The sequence below is a fragment of the Mastomys coucha genome, unplaced genomic scaffold, assembly GCF_008632895.1.
Source record: "Mastomys coucha isolate ucsf_1 unplaced genomic scaffold, UCSF_Mcou_1 pScaffold6, whole genome shotgun sequence".
NCBI lineage: Eukaryota > Metazoa > Chordata > Mammalia > Rodentia > Muridae > Mastomys > Mastomys coucha.
The window spans coordinates 100936278-100956749 of NW_022196912.1; the positions used below are offsets into that span (position 1 = coordinate 100936278).

The 20472-nt window shown below is 40.7% G+C and overlaps 1 protein-coding gene across 10 annotated transcripts in view; it reads left to right on the plus strand.

The window, feature by feature from the left end:
- Positions 1–20472, plus strand: part of Ttll5 (tubulin tyrosine ligase like 5) — a 233455-nt gene that overhangs the window by 55762 nt on the left and 157221 nt on the right. For all 10 annotated transcript variants that reach the window (XM_031356632.1, XM_031356634.1, XM_031356637.1 and 7 more), the window contains 5 exons: positions 6170–6251; positions 8022–8083; positions 9147–9241; positions 17356–17469; positions 17761–17852. In XM_031356632.1, coding sequence (XP_031212492.1) covers positions 6170–6251; positions 8022–8083; positions 9147–9241; positions 17356–17469; positions 17761–17852 — 445 coding nt within the window. The remainder of the gene's footprint in view (positions 1–6169; positions 6252–8021; positions 8084–9146; positions 9242–17355; positions 17470–17760; positions 17853–20472) is intronic.

A 20472-nucleotide genomic window follows, 5' to 3' on the forward strand; every position in this document is an offset into this window, starting at 1 on the left:
AGATGTTGCTGCTGACAGTGGTTTAATCTTTGTGAGAATGGTTGAAGTGATGGGCTCTGATCCTGATCCTCTCTAGTGTGGGGTCATGTGGACTAGACGCTGAACTGACTAGCTTAGTCTTGCTTTGATCAGAGACCAATGCCATGTCTGCTGAGAACCAAGTATGTTCAGGATACCGCTCTTGAGTGAAGTCTGGTTTAGTTTTCTGTTACCTCTGCTCTTGACCATTTTTCAGGGTAAGGCCATGTTCTTTAAAAGGAAGGTGTCCATAAGTGATTGTCAGAGGAATGGAAGAAGGTAGCATGCTTTCTCCATTATGCACACCTCTCCACCAACAGTAAAAGAATGAAGGCAGGGGCAGTGTTCAAGGTAAGCCCCTCTTCAGTTTATCCTTGTTCCATTCAGACGGGGAGGGGCATTTGCTGTAGAAGGGGCATAGGTGTGAAGAGGCTACTGTTTGTCTTTAACAACATTGTTGGTACTTACTACCAACCATATATCATAAAAGCCTTGGTTTATGAGAAGGGGAAAGAGTCAGCAAGCTTAAGGAAGTTGTCTTGGGTCATGTGGCTAATAAATGGCCAGACCACATTTAAGGCCAGCTATCTGGGCCTTACTCCACCCACATAAAGGTGGCTCTGATGAGTCTGCTCCTTCTGGCATGCCTCACATCCTGGATCCTCCTGTGCTGTCCTGTAACTAGATCTCAGGAACAATGACATCATCTCTTCTAGCAGATCAGGCTTGGAAAAGAGCAGCATTTCTGCAAAGTCCACAGTGCCCAGTCCTAGACAATCCTTTCAGACCTAGCATTATAGGCATTATCTAAATAGATGCCACAGTGATTCTGGGGATGAGGTCAAAGACCAGCAGTAGGGTTCCCCCTCTTACTCAGTTCATTTTCCTGTGGGGGTCTTGCTCTACTCTTTCTAGAATTCTCTTTTAGACCCATTATAAAGACTTTTATTTTGCTTTTAAACTCAAATCCTAGGCTGTGGTGAAAACATTTTCATTACAGAAAAGGATCTCAGTGGCAGTGGGCAGTTCCTAGTGCCAACACATTCTATTGCCTGAGACTGTGGCTTTAGCGGGGCTCTTATTTCTAAGGAGGCTTAGTACCTTGTCTCCAAAATGAGTGGTATGCTGTGTATAATGATCTCTTAGGTCTCAGTGAGACTGTTTTTCTACTCCCTACCCCTTTCTTCAAAAGTCATCTTTTATTAGATTTTTTTTTCCTTAATGTATCTTTAATAAATTTTTCTTAATGGGAATTTCTGTTTATTTTTGGCAGGTGGTTCTTCTGTTACTGCTATGCCAGCTCTTCTCTTTGCAGTGAACTAAATAAATTTATTTTCTTTCTTAAAAAATGAATTCTTGTTATTTTTACTGTGACTGGTAGCTTTGTTATGACTAAGAGGTAGGCCAGGAGAGAACAGCTCTTTATTGGCTTTTACTTATACATAATTTTCTCTTTCCTCCCCTCAGTAGGTCTTAATTATTTGTATGACTCGGTGTATGTGTGTATGTGTGTGTGTTCATGTATGTTTATGTATGTACACATGTGTACAAGTGTGTGAAGCTCAGACATCAGTGTCTGGTGTCTTCCTTAGCTACTGTCCACTTTGCCTTTTATTATTATTATTATTATTATTATTATTATTATTATTATTATTATTATTTTGAACAAGGTCTTTCACTGAAACTGAAGATCACTGCTTCAGCTAGCCAGCAAGCCCCAACTATCCTTTGATTTATGCCTTTCTCATACAGAGTTCATAGGTGCATGCTCTCATGCCCATCTTTTTATGTGGGTGCTGGGAGCCTGAACTCAACGTCTTGGAAAGCATTTTAACTGAACCATCTCCCATTCCCTTTGTTATACATTTCCTAAGTGTTTTTACGTATAGAGTGGATTATTTCTGCCTTAGGTTTCTATTACTATGATAAATACCATGACCAAAAGCAGTTTGGGGAGGAAAGGTCTTATTTAGCTTATACTTCCACATCCCAGTCCATCACTGAGGGAGGGAGCACAGAGTGGGAACTCAAGGCAGAACTGAAACAGAAGCCATGAAGGAGCATTGATTACTGACCTGCACCCCCGTCCTGCTCAGCCTACTTTCTTACACAACTCAGGAGCCCCTGTGCAGGGTGGCACTACCTCCACATCAGTCATTAGCCACAAAAATGCACTATTGGCTTGCCTACAGATCAGTCTTGTGTAGGAACATTTTCTAAATTGAGGTTCCCTCTTTCAAAATGACTTTAGCTTTTGACACGCTAGCCAACAAGCTAGCATACTTGATCTAAACTGATAAATGAGATAAGTAGGCCTTACCCTCCAGAGGAGGAGAGACATAGATTGGAAGGGGCAAAAGACAGTTCACATAATAGAATTACTATATTGCTCTTGGGCCATGCAAGTGTTGCCACCTGTTTGCCTAGGGGAGCCAGGGAAATACACTCTAACAGCACTCTAACAGGAGGAATATGATATGCAAACTACACTGTTAGTACAGGGCCTGAATTTTTCTCCCTCCTAGACAGCAAGTCCTAAACAGAAGCTCACCCCTCTCATGCCACCCCTACCTGCAACCTCACTCTTGATAGCTAGGGCAATTTCTCAGGAAGTAACAGGTACATGGAGTTCTATACTGTTAACATGTGACTAGGTATTCCACTTGTAGGTATTTACTTAAGAGAAACAAAACTCAATGTGCACACAGTTCCCTCTCACAAAGGCTGATACTGTATTGTAATGATCCAAAATTAGAAACAGCTAAAATACCCACCAACTGTTAAATAGATAAATTGTGGTATGTCCATATTATAGAATACCAGCTACATTGGAATTTAAAGGAATGAACTACACTATTGATACACGTAACAGCATAGGTAAGTTTCAAAAGACAGTACTATGTGAAAGAAGCTAATCCAAAAAGTCTATAGACTATACATATTTCATTTATTTGACTTTCCGGAAAAGGAAATCAGTTAAACAGAAATCCCCTTGGTGGTTGTTGGAAGATGCGCAAAGTGAGGGTTGACCACAGAGGCTCGAGCATGCATCTGTGATAAACTCTTTCTGTATCATGATTGAGGTTGGGTTTACACAGCTGGACACTTTTCAAGAGTCACTTTTAAAGAAGTGAATTTTATTACACATAAGTTATGTACCTCTATACATCTTCCTTAAAAGGAATTCCTGACAGATGTGCCTCAAAAAAGTGGTTCATATAATACAAGAAGCTAGACACAAACGAGTATATACTGTATGATCTCCATTTATATGAAATTCTGGAATAGATAGAACGAATTGATGATGGAAGAATTGAAAGTAATGGCTAATGGTTGTCATGGACGAGGCAGGAACAAGCTATCTACCAGGAAGAAGCTTGAGGGGCCTTCCTAGGTGATGAAAGTGCTCGGCGTGTCCCTTCATATGAGTGTGGATTATATGGATGTACCCAATTCCAAGATTCATCAGTCTGTATCTTTAAGACTCATCTATCTCATCATTCCTAAATTAAACCTCTTAAAGGAGTAGAAATGATTGGTTGAATTAACGAGAAGAGGGCCCTCAGTGTCTTTGTTGAGCTGGTTGTTTCAAGAGTTTGATCTGATACACCCCACTCCCAACAACAGGCCAGCCTTACTAAGGTGCATTGGATCTGGCACTCTCTTGTCACATAGCAACATGCATTGCTTCCCCAACTCTCACATGATTATAGGTTCAAGCCCGGTCTAGGTGTAGTTAGATTGAGGCTCGGTTGACTCGAGCATGGCACAGTCCATAGGCGCTGCTATCCCAGCAGCTTTTATCCCAGGAGGAAAAGTTAGTTTACTGCTGGGAAAGTGGTTTTTTTCACTTTAAGATATGTTTTCCTTTTCCTAGAACATTGTTTTTCAGATTTTTAGCTGAATGTGAGTTCTTAGAATTTGCCTCTGATGCAGTGAAGAGGTTAAGTATGACTGCTTAAACCTCAGTGTGGAGTGTTGAAATGGCGGCTCTCGCTGACTGTCGGTTGATCCGTCTTGCATTGGTCTTCTTTTGTGGCTGGTTCTGTCTACATACTTTATGTGCATCATTCATTATTGTCATTGTGTTCTTCATGCTGTTCTTAAATATTATTTTATGAGGAGTTGAATCCTGTGCTTCTGCTCTTAAAAATGGTAGGGAATGTTTTCTTGTATCATATCCTGTATCTTGCTTGTGTAATGCTACAGGACTTGTAGATTATACATTGTTTTTCTGTTTCCTTCCCTCCCTCCCTCCCTTTCTTCCTTTGTTCCTTTTTCTGTCCTTTTCCTCACCCCCATCCTTCCCTCCCTCCCTTCTCTTTCCTTCCTTTCATCTTGATGTGTAGCCCAAACTCAGGTTCATCTCCTGATCTTCCAGTCTCAGCCTCCCAAATGCTGTGATTGCAGATATATGCCAATATACCTGTAGATGTTTCCCCTTTTAAATGCCTTATTTAGAGCCACATGACAAAATCTTTTCTCAGATTAAGGAGAGGATTAGTGTGTTGTTGTGACTGAAGACTAGGAAAGCTATTGAAAAGATGTGGCATCTGAACAAAGCATGAATGTCTTACCAAAGAAGCCAGGTGAAGGCACTGCCTTCTCTTTATATCTTAAAGTGAGTTTTATATACTTACATGAAAATGTATGAAGCCCCAAACTTTTATTAGTTTTTAATTGGTTTCTATGGTTTTAATTAGTTACTATATAAGTTGACATATTCATGAAAATACTAGAATATCCAGGTCTAGATTAGTCTATAGTCTCAGCACTTGGAAACTGTGTAAGGGGGATCATGAGTTAGAGGTTGGCCTGAGTTGCACAACAAGGCCTGTCTCAAGCAAGCAAATAAAAAAGAGCGTGCATATCTATTTGACTTATACAGTCAAAATAGGCTATAGCATGTCTGAATATCCATTTATTGACAGTGACTTTTGAAAAGATTAGGGAGCCTGAAGAATGTGGTTTAGACTGAAGCGACATCCCCAAGCCATTGTATGGTGTCAGACTGGCTGCCAGGTCTTTAGTTCCGGTCCTAGGTTTCTTGGTCTGAATTATAGCTTTATGTTTCTGTGTTCTAGACTATATGTTTCTAGGTTTTTTTTTTTTCTTAAGATTAAAGAGTAAAAAAAAAATATCTTGAAATAGGGAAATTTATGTTAGAATAAATTTCTAGAAAAGCCCTGCTTGTTTTCTTTTCATGTGAGCTCTGAGGTAGCAGGTTTTCTCTTATAGAGGAGATGTGAGGGAGGGTTTGTTTGAGTGAGTGACACTTGGCTTGATATTAGGAGAGAGTGGGAATCTGAATCTATGTGTTTAGAGTATGAATCCCAAGGACCGTGTGCCACTATCTTTCCTGCCATGCGGATCATAGCAGTCATATTCGAGGCTCCATGCTGGTCTCCCACTGTCTAGTTTTACAGTAAAACTAGGGATTCTAGGAGAAGAGATGCCCGGTGGATATTAGCTTGCTTCTTGCCATAGCTGGAGAGGTAGAGGAAGAGAATCAACAAAGAACCCAGAATCCATGGCAAGTTGATCTTTGACCCCTTCCTTGCCTTGAACAGTATTAGTGATACAAGATAGCTTGTCACAGCCTGCATTACCACTTGCCCATGTCTTCTGTGTCCAGCTGAATTTACTTTCTCTCTTCAAAAAGAAACTGAAGCTGTAGGAGAGGGGAAAAAATAAGTATGCTGTATAATTAGATGTCTTCTGAGCTGGGTTGCAGAATGAGATCTTAAAGTTAAGAAAATGCTAAGGAAGGATCCTGGAGTTGTGCCTTCTGGGGATGTTTCTGTTTTCAGAGTATGGCAGGGAGGGGAGAGAGGAGGCTAGTGCAGAGCAAGCCCTATGTGGCTGGCGTTGGTAACAGGTGTTCTTGCTTGCTTCCTCCCTTACTGTTTACCCTCAAACACATTGGGGTCTTGTGTGTTAAGTCTCAGTATGTAGAAATCAGGAGTAGCAATAGCATGTTGGGTTTTAGTGGTTTCTTCTCATTATCCTTTGGAGGAGACTAGCGTTTCTGGAACTTCAGGTTCTTTGCTTCCTGCTTCTGCTCAGTGAGTTTCTGGGCCTCATGGGAGTTGAGTGACTCTATGTGATCTTTGCATGGAAAATGATCTTGCATGTTGTGTTGTATTTCCAGAACTGTATGGCTTTGATGTGCTCATAGATAATACTCTGAAGCCATGGTTGTTGGAAGTGAATCTCTCTCCTTCTTTGGCCTGGTAAGTCAGTTCTATCAACAAATAATAAGGACAAAACCTGAACATGGCACTAAAATATGTTTTGTATTTTTTGGAGGGGGGGTATTATTTCTCTTGTGGTAAAAGACTTTTTTACACGGTAATGACTAGACTTTTAAAAAACAAGATGGTTTATGGTATGTTATCAAAACCCCTCTGGGAAACAGGGACCCCTAACTTCCCAGCCAGCTTGTAAATAAATGACATGTTTGTCATTTATTTGGCTTTTTAAGGATAATCCTTATTTGATATTTCTTCAAAAATGCTCAGATAAGTCTGTGTCTTCTTACTGCATTCCTAAACCATTTGAAACACGAAAAAAAATCACGAATTACTTCATTGGAAAGAGCAAGAGTTTTGAGGAAATATTCTGCCAGACATCCCAAACTGTAAATAGTATAAACAAAGCTTACACTATGCATTAGAGAACACGAATATGAAAATAACACCAAGCACTTGGTCTCTTCACTGCCTCTGTCTGGACTAATGGCATCTCAGAATTTCAGCTCACTGATCTCTGCTCATCCCTGGAACTTTGAGGTTAGAACAGCCAGAGCAAATTAAAAACAACCACTACTTCTCCATCCAAGCCAAGTTCTTCTGTTTTGCAGTACTAAGTAAATTATTCTTGGGGAAGATAGAGTTATGTAGAGGTGTAAAACTGGGCTAAGGTACCAAAGAACAGTCTTTTTGCTCAGTTCTGTGGCTTGACGTCCACCTAAGGTTAATGCCTAAAACTTTTAACAATTTTAAAAACTATAAAATCTGTTAGAAAGGAATAGGTATACTTTTTAAACACCAAAGGAGACTGTGCTTACATCTGCAGTGACAGAATTTCTATTAGCTATGATTTTCTAAACAGAAAACCCTAGAGGTTTCTGCCAGAGACCACCCAGCTGCTGGGCTTTTAAGGATGAGAGAGACTGGCAGAATGCCAAGTCATCAAATAAAGACATGCTAAGTACTTGGTGTTGTGGGGATTCGGCTCACCTTAGGTGTGAGGTGTGCTGCTGGGCAGTGTCTTCAGTTGTTAGCACTGCACCTTGGCAGATTGCCCAGTGAAATACAGGAGCTGATGTTAAACATCCCAGAGGGACACAGTGGGGTCAGCAGCAAGAGTGGTGTGGTTCGTGGAGAAGCACCTAAGCTCTAGGGCAGCCCTGTCCCATGAAGGCCTCTTGTTTTTGGTGCACACTGTTCCAGCATCCACATGGGTTCCTACTGTCTTGTATGGTGATATGCGGACAGGGTTTGTTTGGCTCTTTTTGCCCTGTTTTATAACCCTGCAAGCCTAGTGAGATTGCACTAGCACAGAAAATGAAGACTTCCAAGAGTTACCGCAGTCCCCAAAATGTCAACTTGTGTGTGAGTGAGTGAAGGATGAAGTGCTATCACATCATTTGAATGAGAGGTGCTCATATACTTACAAGTACACTGACAGTCCAAGCCTCTGAATCCCACAGGGATCCCTGGCTTGCTCAAATTGAGTTGCTCAAGATCTGGAGAAAAACATTCCATATCAGGGAATCAGTGTGTTGGTGCTAGGCCTGCCTAACAGAGGATGTTTAGCACAAGGCTTGTATTTCTGTTATTTTCCACCCAGATTTCTCTCCCCTTTCCTGTGGATTTGATGTCCTGTATGTGTTCCTTCTCTGCCATTTGGAACTTTGCTGGACCAAGACCCATGACAAGGCAGCTCTTCTCTTAAACTACAAAGTGATGAATTGCTCTTTTCTTTCTCTGTTCTCTTAGTGATGCTCCTTTGGACCTAAAGATTAAAGCCAGTATGATCTCAGATATGTTCACTGTTGTAGGTGAGTAGCAGTGTGTTCTGAACTGGACTCTCACAAAAAATTAGCCAGAGCTTCCATTTGCCAGGCTCCGTAGGTGTTGCCAACTGGCAGTTCCTAAGCCATGCTGAATGTTTTGTACTAAAAAATTATATTTTCAGGGAAGTGTTTATATGTTTCTACTCCCCCTGGCTCCATCCTGTCCTGGGGCTGAACCACAACTAAGGCTGAGACCTGGGGCATGGGAATTATGAGCTGAGGCAGAGAATTAAGCAAAGATCTGCAGAGAATATATTTTTCTCTTAGCTGGGAAAATGAAACCAAGTGAAGAGGCCCTGTTACAAGGGAGACTGGCTGGATTTCTCCTTGACAGTCTCTGCTGGTCTCAACATGATCCCTCTGCAGTGTTACAGCCAAAGCAGCCCGAGGAAGAAATCCCATTTTAAGTAGATAAGCCAGAACTTTGAAATGGAGATGGGCAGTCAGGTGGGTAGGATTCGGATTTATTATTGGGTTTTAAAATTTCCCAGAAAACGACACAGTGAAATCCATTTGATGTGAGCTAGTGCTTGTACCAGCAGGCATTGTAAAACCTAGCAACTCTTCTCATTTTGGTTGAAAATCTAGTTCTTTTAGGAAGGAAGTGAAACCAGTTGGAAATTCAGTTTCTTAAGCTGGAGATAATCAGCCATAAAACCCATTGTAGAAATTAGCAGTAGGCATCTTCTATATTCACAGAAGGTTAGAACAGGACATAGCACACTTACTATTGGATCCTTCTGGTAAAAACATTTTTCCCTGAGTCACCATCCAGAAAGCTACTTTTAAAACATATGAATAAAATGTTTTTCTTTATGACCTCAAAAAGATGTGTCTTTAAAAGATGTGTCTTTATGTGTCTCAAAAAGATGATTTGTTTATTTGTTTGAGAGTCATCAAAATGGCACATCTCTGTCAATGAGAATTACATTTAGCTCTTAAGTCAGCCTCATCCTCTTTAGGATGAGTCTAAAGATGCTTGAACCAAACCAGACAGGCTGATTTCTTAGAAAAGGGTGGCTGTTAATACTGCTCATTCCCCATTCAGGATTTGTGTGCCAAGATCCTGCCCAGCGGGCATCCAACCGGTCAGTTTATCCCAGTTTTGAGTCTTCCAGGCGGAACCCTTTTCAGAAACCTCAGGTAAGCAAATTGAGGAGCATGAAGCTCAGAGAAGATTTCCTGAGGAGTGGCAGCTGATGGAGTGAGAGGGCTAAGCACTAAGGTTGTGAAGTCACTTAGGGCAGAAGAATGTGGGCATTTGTTCAGCAGTGGCTGGTAGCTTATGCTTTCAGTTGCTTCCCAGTAACTTACTTCTTGTTTTTATTCTACCTTTTCTCTTTCCACTACCTTTCCTTCTCTCTTTCATCTCACCATTTCTCCCCTCAGATTGACATGCTCATAAACAAGGCAAGGGGAGCATGCTAATTCTTAAGCATGACAAGGCTTTTTCTAATCTTTCGACTAGTTTTGTAAAGATGATCCATTGAAGCAGTGTGTCCTCTAACCTCTCTGAAGGGACCCTCATTGGTCATGAGCTCTGATCAAAGTTAAAAATAGCTACCTAAAGAAGCTGCTGAGCCAGGATCATCCTCCAGTCAAGTTCTGCTCTAGTCTCTGTGCACTTTGGTTTGGGGTCTGCTTATTCCTTCGCTTCATCAGTCTGCATATGTGAGTAATGTTACTTAGTGTTCTTACTAAAGAAGCTCTACCTGCCTGCCTCCTTCCTCCACATCAGGTTTGATTCCCTGGCTGCTCAGGCTCGGGTGCTGTCTCCTATAGGCTGGCCTGTCTTCAAGGAGCTTTATTGTTATTTCCCCACGACTGCCTTGATTTCATTGCAGTGTTCTCCATTCCTTGACTTGTGGCTTTTAAATTGTCCTGTGCTCTTCTGCATCCACTTCTCTCTCTCCCTTTCCATCACTCTTTCCTCCATTTCATCTCTCCACTCTTCCTTCTCCCAGCCTCTTTTCCTCCATACTTTCTCTTTGTCCATCTGCTTTCTGATCTTACGTAGAGCACTGCTGTCTCAGACACCTTCATATTTGAACAGGGTTTTTGCAGGCAAATACCTGCAAAATACTTAGACCTGCAGGCAGGTAATGTGAAGGACAGTAAGGGCAGGCACAACATGATGATGTGACAGGGTAACTAGAGCCCAGATGACAGGTATGGTCTAGCTGATCATTGCCATGCTCCAGTGTGGGCCAGTGATGCTGAGAGCCTCCTATTGTCAAGAGAAAGCAGAAATTGGGGGTTTTCTTGTTTGTTTTTGGTTTTGTTTTAAATATTGGCAACTAGCTTATTCAAAACCTAACCACTGTAAGCCAAACTTAACATGTCTTTGAGCTAGGGTGGGCCCACAGCTGCCTATCTGTAAGCCCTGCTCTGAGAATTCCCTAGACAGCAGTGTGCTGTGGAACAGGGTGGACTGTATTGTAAGAGGTATTGTTTCAGGTTAGAATTACAGCCAGGCATCAGAGCCATGCTTACTCAGAGCATCATCATAGATGAAAGGGATTTTTGTAATTTTAAGAAGAAAGGTAGAGAGTTATTAACCTGGCTCTCATGAGAACTTCAGCAGTCACATTCCCGAGTTAACTGTCCCCTGCAAACTATCCCTGGGAAGGGCCACAGACTTGGAGCTGGGAATGGTTCTTAAAGCTTTGATGTCATTTCTTCCAGGCTTTGCTTCTAGGGATGGCAGCATTTCAGTCTTGAAAGAATGGATCCATGTCTTACCTTGCTGGTCAGCTTTTATTGGCAACTCTTTGCAAATCATCAAAAATTTACCCAGTGTTTGTTTGTTTACTGGTGGGCAGTAAACAAACATAAAGGCTTATGGAGGAGCTCTGTGTACTGCATGAAGCAGGATTGTTAGGCAGGCTGGTTCACTTCAGGGTCTTCTGTATCTGACAGTGCTGAGAAGTTGAAGTTGGAACACAAAGAATGGCAATAAAGCAATATTAGAGAAAAATGCTCTCACTTTTCAACCAAGGGCAGGACTCTTGCATGTGGTTTGTGCTTTATAATATCTTATATACAGGAGATGGATGGAGAACCATAGGCCTGTTAGGAGATGGAGAACCATAGGCCTGTCAGGAGATGGAGAACCATAGTCCTGTCAGGAGATGGAGAACCATAGTCCTGTCAGGAGATGGAGAACCATAGGCCTGTCAGGAGAAGGAGGACCATAGGCCTGTCAGGAGAAGGAGGACCATAGGCCTGTCAGGAGATGGAGGACCATAGGCCTGTTAGGAGATGGAGAATCATAGGCCTCTTAGGAGAAGGAGGACCATAGGCCTGTTAGGAGATGGAAAACCGTAGGCCTGTTAGGAGATGGAGAACCATAGGCCTGTTAGGAGAAGGAGGACCATAGGCATGTTAGGAGATGGAGAACCATAGGCTTCTTAGGAGAAGGAGGACCATAGGCCTGTTAGGAGAAGGAGGACCATAGGCCTGTTAGGAGATGGAGAACCATAGGCCTGTTAGGAGATGGAGGACCATAGGCCTGTTAGGAGATGGAGGACCATAGGCCTGTTAGGAGAAGGAGGACCATAGGCCTGTTAGGAGAAGGAGGACCATAGGCCTGTTAGGAGATGGAGAACCATAGGCCCATTAGGGGAAGGTAAGGCTTTATTCCAGTTTGTCCCTTAGAGCTTCCAGTTTCTGCCTAAGTTCAGTCATCAAAGATCATACAGGTGAGCTCTGAGTGTTGGGAGATGTGACTCAGTTTTATTCCCACTTACAAGTAGAAAGCCTTCAGCTATGGACTTTGATGGTACATATATTGTGAACCTGCTTTTTATATAATTGGAAAACACAAAATAGATGCATGGAAAGAAGTGTACCAATGTCTTCTTAGTTACAGATCATGAGAGCAGGGGCTGCAGTAACTGAGGACTCTCATCCTGAGGGGAATTATGCTGTGATAAAGGCAGATAGTTGGGTTGAAGTGATGAACAGAGCTTATCCATCCTTTTATACAAAATATTCTGGTAAGAAAATACTACAGTTCACAAGAAGTTTTTGTCTGGTTCCAGTTTCCCAAGAGACATACTGCTCCCAGCAGCTTAGTGTTAGTGCTCTCCTCACAGGGAATGTTGGGCTTGTTTGTGCTTTTTTCACAGGTGATATTTGGTCTATTTGTGACTGAATTCAGGAACCTGCTGTCATTAGATGTGACTTTTAAATTAAAAACAATTTTTTTTTCACACAATCAACCTTTGCTCATTTACTGTCTCTGTAAGCAATGTTTGAAATTGACTGCCATTTTCTTGTGTATTGCTCAGTTTGGGGCTCTGGTACCATTTTGCTGCGATAGGTAGAACTGTAATGCATTTCCTAACAGTTGTCTTCTCTGGTGCAGTTAGTGGTACGCTGGAAGCCTGAGTGGTAACTTCTGAGCTCCCACTTCCAGTAAAGTGATTTATATGGTGAGCAAAGCCCTCAGAGTCTCTAGTGTCATGCTTGATAACCACTTCATGTGGTTTAGTATTTTAGCGACATGATGGTAGAGTCCAAAACTCTGCAGAATGGGACATTTCGTATTTAGTAATTGTCTGTTATTTGCTGTTTGTAGCAAAACTCCAAACCAGCCAGCCAGCCAGCCAACCAACCAACCAACCAACCAACCAACCAACCAACCAAAGAGCCTATATTCTGAATAGCCTTTGAACTGATTCTGGTGATGAGCAAATCCCATGGCCTTCTGGTTTGGTTCATTGTCTTTATGTGTAATTCCAATCTTAGTTCCCCGAATAATTTTCAATTCCTTTACATGTAGCTGCATTGCTTGTATTACTTGGGATTTTTTTTTTTTTTTAATGTGTCTGTGTGTTTGTTTTTTTGTAGTTTTGGTTAGCAAGGTTCTTCTCTAGTTACACATTTAAACTTGCCTACATAATGTGAGGCCTTTCTGGCTTTATTGAGCCTGGTTTGAATGTTGAATTCTCTGATTTTATCTCTCTTTGCCACTGTTTTTCTAGAAGTGAAGCCCTCAGTGTCTCCCAGATTTCATATCAGAACTAAGGAGATGTCAAGAGGAGAGGAAAGAGTAGACGTTTCTGAGCATGTAGACTTTGCTGTGGCTGTCGGATTATGAATTCTCTAGTACTGTTTTCTCTGTGTGCCTTTTCTTTTTGACTTTACTACCTCCATGTGCATTATTTCTTCCCTTGAATGTCTGTAGTTGACGTTTTCACCTTCTGAAAAATGGTTGTGATGGTGCTGTGGAAAGCAGGTGAATCTGAGAATGACAGCAACCTGGATTCATGTTCAGTCCCTGCCAGTACCTAGCAGCTAGACTCTGGAACAAATACATATGTGTGTGGAAGCTAGAGAGTGTTTTCAGTGTCTTCACGTGGTTTGCCCTCAGAAGGCCCAGTCCACTTCACACGTTGAGTCTCCTTGGCCTGGTATTTATCAGTTATGCTCTCACATGTCATCACCACAAAGGTTTATTTATTTGCTTCTCTTCTGAGACATTAGTGAAGATTCTAAATAATGCTTCATTGATACTTCTTGATTTATTGCCACTTATATGGTGCTCTAGTTATATTTTTACACTTTGCAGTTTTTACGATATATTCTGTTTGTTGTATTATGACAATAATTCCCTGTTTGGAAATAAAATTTAGAATAATTATGATATCAAACTTTCTCAAATGTTCTATAAAATACAAGAGATTAAAGCCATCCTATATCTGCTGTAGTCCTTGTTATCCTTTTTAAAAAAGATTTGTAAGTTTGTTCTAAAAGTCAAGTGTTCAAAGCCTATTTAAAGTAAATAAAGCAGACTCTACATTGTCATGCTTAGTGAGCCAGGTAGGAAGTGCTTGTGGGTCTTTTCCTTTAATGTTTGTCTTTTCCTCTGCTAGGTGTCCTGAGCACATATTTTTGAAGATGGGCACCTCACTTATTTTTTTCTAGTCCTCTGCTGCTACCTCAGTGCTTCCTACAAGTGATTCGGCTAAGTTGTTGCAGTCTCAGCTTTGTTGTGTTGTTGTTGTCTCAGTTTTGTTGTGTGTTGTTGGTTTACAGCCAGTTCCCAGCAAGATGAGTCCTCTCAGACCTGCTGATTTGTATTCATTCCATATTTCTAGCGAGCTTGTCTGATATCCTTATAATACAAGCCTGCTTAAGTTACTATGTTTTTGTCTTCATTTCAAAGTGTGCTTGTGATTAACATTATATGGAAACCATCTTTTGATCCAGTCTACCAATATTTAATGATATGTGATCTTTTTCTCATTTCTTTCATTTGATAGCATTAATTCATTTTAGTTTCCTGTGTTTACCTTTAATTTTTTCAACAGTCAGTCACAGTACATAGGAGTTAGAGTTTCTAGCTTCTTTTGCTTTTACTGTTGAGTTCCAAACTTTGTCTATAAAATTGTGCATTCTTATGATTTATATTTGATCTTTGTCTCAGATTATCTGTGCTTCAATTATGGTATCACTTAGGGCAATTCTCCTTTATTCTGAGTCTCTAATTGGTCAGGATTTTGCCCGCCTTTGTTAGGCTGAGAGAGAATTTTTGGCTTCACTACTTGCTTCTTCTTGTTTGAGTCAGCGCACATGTTCCTTTGTCCCAGCCATTTTACATTCTTTTTTTTTTTTTTTAAAGATTTATTGTTTTTATGCATATGAGTACACTGTAGCTGTCTTCAGACACACCAGAAGAAGGCATCAGATCCCATTACAGATGGTTGTGAGTCACTATGTGGTTGCTGGGAATTGAACTCAGGACCTCTGGAAGAGCTCTTAACCTCTCAGTGCTCTTAACCTCTGAGCCATCTCTCCAGCCCCATTTTACATTCTTAAATTCTCAGTTGGTTCCTCAAACAGTAACGCCGAGACATACAGACATTGCTTCTCTGTGTAGATTCTAAATCTAAAGTTGTGTTAATATTCATTTGAGAGCTGTAGTGCATGTTACATGTCACAGTTTTTACCCAGCTATAAATTGACAGTTTAAAATGTATGCCCTTGATGGTGTAAATAACTCCTCATCTCCCAGAGGCGATGGCCTATCATTTCAATGGAGCCTACTAGGATTTGTAATTTATTATTCCTACCTCTTCAATATTGTAGCAGGACTATAGGTTAAAACCATATGATGGCTCTTTTTCCTTAAAAGTGTTGTTTGTTTGGTAATAGACGAGATTAGGACCTTTCTCATTCTAGACAAGCACTTTACCACTGACCCCAGCCCTACCTTAATTTGATATTGTGGTACTTTAACAGATCAATCTGTATATATTGTTATCATTATTATTATTATTATTATTATTATTATTATTTCTTTTTCTCTTCCTCTTCCTCCTCTTCTTCCTCTTCCTCTTCTTCTCTCTCTTGTTCCTCCTCCTCCTCTTCCCCTTCTTTATCTTCCCTTTCCTCTTCCTTCTTCCTCTCCCTCCTCTCTTCTTTCTTTTTCTTCTTTTTAGGCTTACTTTTGGTATCCTAGTGTGCTGTGACACTCCAAAACATTGATTTCTCTCTCCTAATCTCTCTTTCTCTGTCTTCTTTCTCATGTATCTGTAGTTCAAGTCATACTTTCCTTTATCTTACCTCAAACTACTCAGCCTGAAATGCTGCCTGTCATTCCTTACTTTCCAGTGCTCAAGTAAGCCAGGAGCACATAGGAGCCAGGGCCAGAGTAGGATGTGGGTAAGAACAGAACCATGCATGTACTCAGGGGTACAGGAGGCATGTATTGAAAGTGATTGTGGGGAAACTTAAAAGAGTTTTAGAGTGCTAATTAATTTTTTATAGGAGTGCCATGAAGTTAGTGTTAAGAAACATTTAGGACCTAATGGATTAAACACCATGTTAAAAAGAAGCAAAGGTAGAAGTCATCATTAGGTGTTAGGTAGAAACTGTCATTATTATTGGCTTGTCCTATGTTCTTCAACATACAGCGATGTGTTCCTGAAAGCTGCTCTGGGAATCAACACCCTTCAGTACTTTAGCAACGTACTGCAGGGTTGCCTTACATAGCAAACTGTCTAGACGACTGATGAAAGTCTTCACTTGTATGCAGTCATATGAGTCACATGTCTACATTGTATTTACATGAGATGATTTTAACTGGAAGGTGTGGTGACACACACCCATAGTGTTAGTGCTTAGGATGCTGAGGCGGGAGGATCTAGTTTCAGTCTAGCCTGAGATACTCTCTCAAAGAAATGAAGGACCGGGGATGTTGCTTAGTAGTAGAGAAGTTATACATGAAGGCCCTGGGTTCCATCTGCTAACTCCACCAGAACTAAAAGTACCTTAGATAGCATCAAACAGGACAGCTACTTGATTTTAGAAGACTCATTGCCAGTGGCTTTGTGTGGCTTTCTGATCAGAACTGTACTTGTACAGGTGAACTTGATAAGCTTGTTTGCTTATTTGTTTTCTCAAATAGTGTGGGATCATGAAGAAAGTCCTCAAGCTATTCATTTACTATTTCATTTCTTTACTAAGTAATATCACACTTTAAAGATTTACAAGAGTGATATATTCCTGTCTGAATGTATAAATTCCCCCTTTAACATGTTGATTCCAGTAAATACTATTGCTCACTTTATTCCTATAGACTGAAGGGAATTAAAATGTTTCCCAGAATTTTTCTGCAGTTTTAAATTCTCAATATATGGGCTATATGCCAGCATAGCCACTCACCTATTTAATAATATATATTCATTTACTTCTCTAGATGTTGAAGACACCTCAGTCAATACTAGACAAATGTTGATTTAATAATTTTTCATTATATAGGCAGCTTTATCATGGAGTTTTGCCCATTATAAAAATCTAGTTTTTATAACTTCCATGCTAGTTTTGCAGATGAGTGTATAATTAGTTTCCTTGTATTTAAAGGGAAAAATTATAGTACTATAATATGTCAGTAGGTTACTTTAGCAAAAACTATAATTCTTACAGTTCTAGTAGCTGGGCTATTTAAGGCTTAGATTCCAGGTCAGGTGTGGTCGTGCACACGTATAATTCCAGCACGGGGAGGCAGAGGCAGTGAGTCCCTGTGAGTTGAAGGCTAGCTGTTGTTAGCAGTTTGCTACTGTTTCTCTTGACTTTTTATTCATTAGCTTTTCCATTTCCTGGGCTTTGGGGTTAAGTGATTAATTGTAGACACTAGGCTGTAGATTTGAGTGTCTCCGGGTTTGAACTGTGCTGATGCAGAGGGGACGAGTGAGGGGGAGATGCTAGAGCTTGCTCCCCTCAACCTTGCTTTGCTCTTCTTCCCCTAGCGCTCCCGTCCGCTCTCTGCCAGTGATGCAGAAATGAAAAACCTTGTGGCCTCAGCCCGGGAGAAGGTACCGGGGAAGTTAGGCGGCTCTGTGCTTGGTCTGTCAATGGAGGAGGTAAAGATTATTTTTATTTCAGGCCTTTGTGGGTGGGTTAACACAGGGCTAGGTGCAAATTAGTGAGTGGTTCATAATACTCATGAATAACTCGTATCTTGCCTTGAAAGGAGAAAGATTTTAGATAGGAGAAATTTCTCCTCAGGAACATCCTAAATGTTAATAATTCTTTCATATATGCTTTTGTTGTTTTCTTCCTGTGTAACCTTGCTTTTGTCTTTTAGCCATGAGGATTTCAGGTTTCAAAGTAGGTACTCTTTATCTTATTGTATTCTCTCTCTCTGTACCTAGATCAAAGTTCTCCGGAGGGTGAAGGAGGAGAATGATCGGCGAGGAGGGTTTATCCGCATCTTTCCTACATCTGAGACTTGGGAAATATACGGGTGAGGTGGCCACCTGTTGTTTTCCTAAAGCTAAACCTCAGGTCCATAGGATTGGCTTGATTGTGACTCAGTTGTCATTGCTTCCACTGTGGCGCCTTTCTTACTTCATTTAAAATTATAATTAACCCACAAAGACCTGAATTGAAGGTAAATGCTTGTAATTTCCAGAGGCAGGAGGTGGAGGCCATAGGTTCATTCTCTGAACACAGTAAATTCAAGGCCTCCTGGGCTTCTTGAGACTCAAGACTTCAAAGAGAGTAAAAGAGACAAATCACAGATATGAATAAATCCAAGAACATGGCCATCAATGGTAATAATCCACCCTTGCATTGAGACTCCCTACCCAGTTTTAATCCCCTGCCTCCCTATTGACCATTCCCTGTGCTTAATTTTTCTTTTCTTTCTTTTGTTTGTTTTTTTAGAGACAGTGTTTCTCTGTGTATGTAGCCCTGGCCATTCAGGAACTTGCTCTGTAAGACCAGGCTAGACTCCAACTCCGAGATCTATCTGCCTCTACCTCTCAGGTGCTGGGATTAAAGGCGTGTGCCTCCATGCCCAGCTTGTGCTTATTCTTTTGAATAAATTCTCTTTAACTTTATGTTTTTCATCATCTTGATTTGAAAACATGTCTGTCTTCACTGTATGTACCTAAATAATAGAGTGTTCATTTCTGATAAGCACTCAGATCTAGTTTCCCAGCAGTAGATATAATGTCTCCATTTTAAGTGTACACTTTGATGGTGGTCTTGGCAAGTTAAACACCAATTTACCTACACGGCCATTACATAGGACACTTCCATAAGTCTTTTATGACCCATGACAGTCACCCTCAACTGCAGCCCCAGGCTTCAGGCATTAGCAGAGCAGCATTCTGTTACTGTTTCCCCAGAGCATTGATGCATGTGGTATGTAGTCTCTACACTTGGCTGCTGCTGCTGCTGCTGCCTTATTTATTTATTTATTTTCGAGACAAGGTTTATCTCTGTAGCCTTGGATGTCCTGGATCTCACTCTGTAGAGCAGGCTGGCCTTGAACTCATAGAGATCATCCTGCCTCTGCCTTCTGCGCACTGAGATTAAAGGCTTGCGCCACCACGCCTGGCTGATTTACTTTTTGGGCCAGTATTTTGGGGGTTCATGTGTGTTATCATATGAAGCAGCGGTCCACTCTGTACTCCTGTGTACTGTCTGACTGCATGACTCTGTCCCACTGCTTATCCATTCTCCTGCTGTGGGCCGGGCGTGTCCAGTGTTGGCTGCTGAGGAGGAAACTCAAAGGCTGTTCTTGTATGCCTTTAAAATGACATTTGTCCTTGGTAAATACCTAGAGCAGAGTTTGCTAAGTCATTGACCAGTGGTGATACAATTTTACATTTGTATCCAAGGTGTTGGAAATCTCTAGTTGGCCTTTTTCCTGTCACTGTCACTGCACCATTCCACTTTAGGCAGACTAGCGCATCTCTGTGCTTAAATGAATTTTCTGTGAGTGATAACCACACTGAGCATTTGCAATGGACATTTCTGTTTTTTTATCTCTGTGTTTTAAAAGACTGATATGTTTGCTACAAGTCCTTTCTTGGATACATACATGTATATACATGTAAATGTGTATATATACATGTGTCTAAGTAATATTTCCTCCAAGCCTGTGAATGGCTTGTTCATTTCTATAAGAGTGGCTTTTGTAAAGCTTAGATATTTTTATTTTTTTTCTAAGAAATAATTTGTATCCCTTTGACCTCCTTTTGTTGTGTAATTCCTCTGGCTTAGAACTTTGAGTATTCTATTGAATAAGTAGGAAGAGAGTGAGCAGCCCTGTCTACCTGATTTTAGTGGGATTGTTTCAAGTTTCTCTCTATTTAGTTTGATGCTGGCTACTGGTTTGCTGTATATTACTATTTTTAGGTATGGGCCTTGAATTCCTGATCTTTCTAATACTTTTAACATGAAGGGGTATTGAATTTTGTCAAATGCTTTTTCAGCATCTAATAAGATGATCATGTGGTTTTTTTTTCCTTTGAGTTTTTTTGTATAGTGGATTACATTGATGGATTTCCGTATATTGAACTATCCTTGCATCCCTGGGATGAAACCTACTTGAACATGGTGAATGATGGTTTTGATGTGTTCTTGGATTTAGTTTGTGAGAATTAATTGAGTATTTTTGCATTGATATTCATAAGGGAAATTAGTCTGAAGTTCTCACTCTTTGTTGGGTCTTTGTGTGGTTTTTCTGTCAGCATAACTGTGGCTTCCTAGAGTGAATTAGGTAGTGTTCCTTCTGTTTTTGTTTTGTGGAATAGTTTGAGGAGTATTGGTATTAGGTCTTCTTTGAAGCTCTGATAGAACTCTGTACCAAAACCACCCGGCCCTGGGCTTTTTTTGGTTGTGAGGCTTTTAATGACCGCTTTTATTTCACTAGGGGTTATGGGACTGTTTAGATGGTTTATCTGTTTCTGATTTAATTTTGGTATCTGGTATCTGTCTAGAAATTTATCCATTTCATCCAGATTTTCTAGTTTTGTTGAGTATAGGGTTTTGTAGTAGTCTCTGATAATTTTTTTGAATTTCTTCAGTTTCAGTTGTTATGTCTCTCTTTTCTTTCTTTTTTTTTTTTTTTT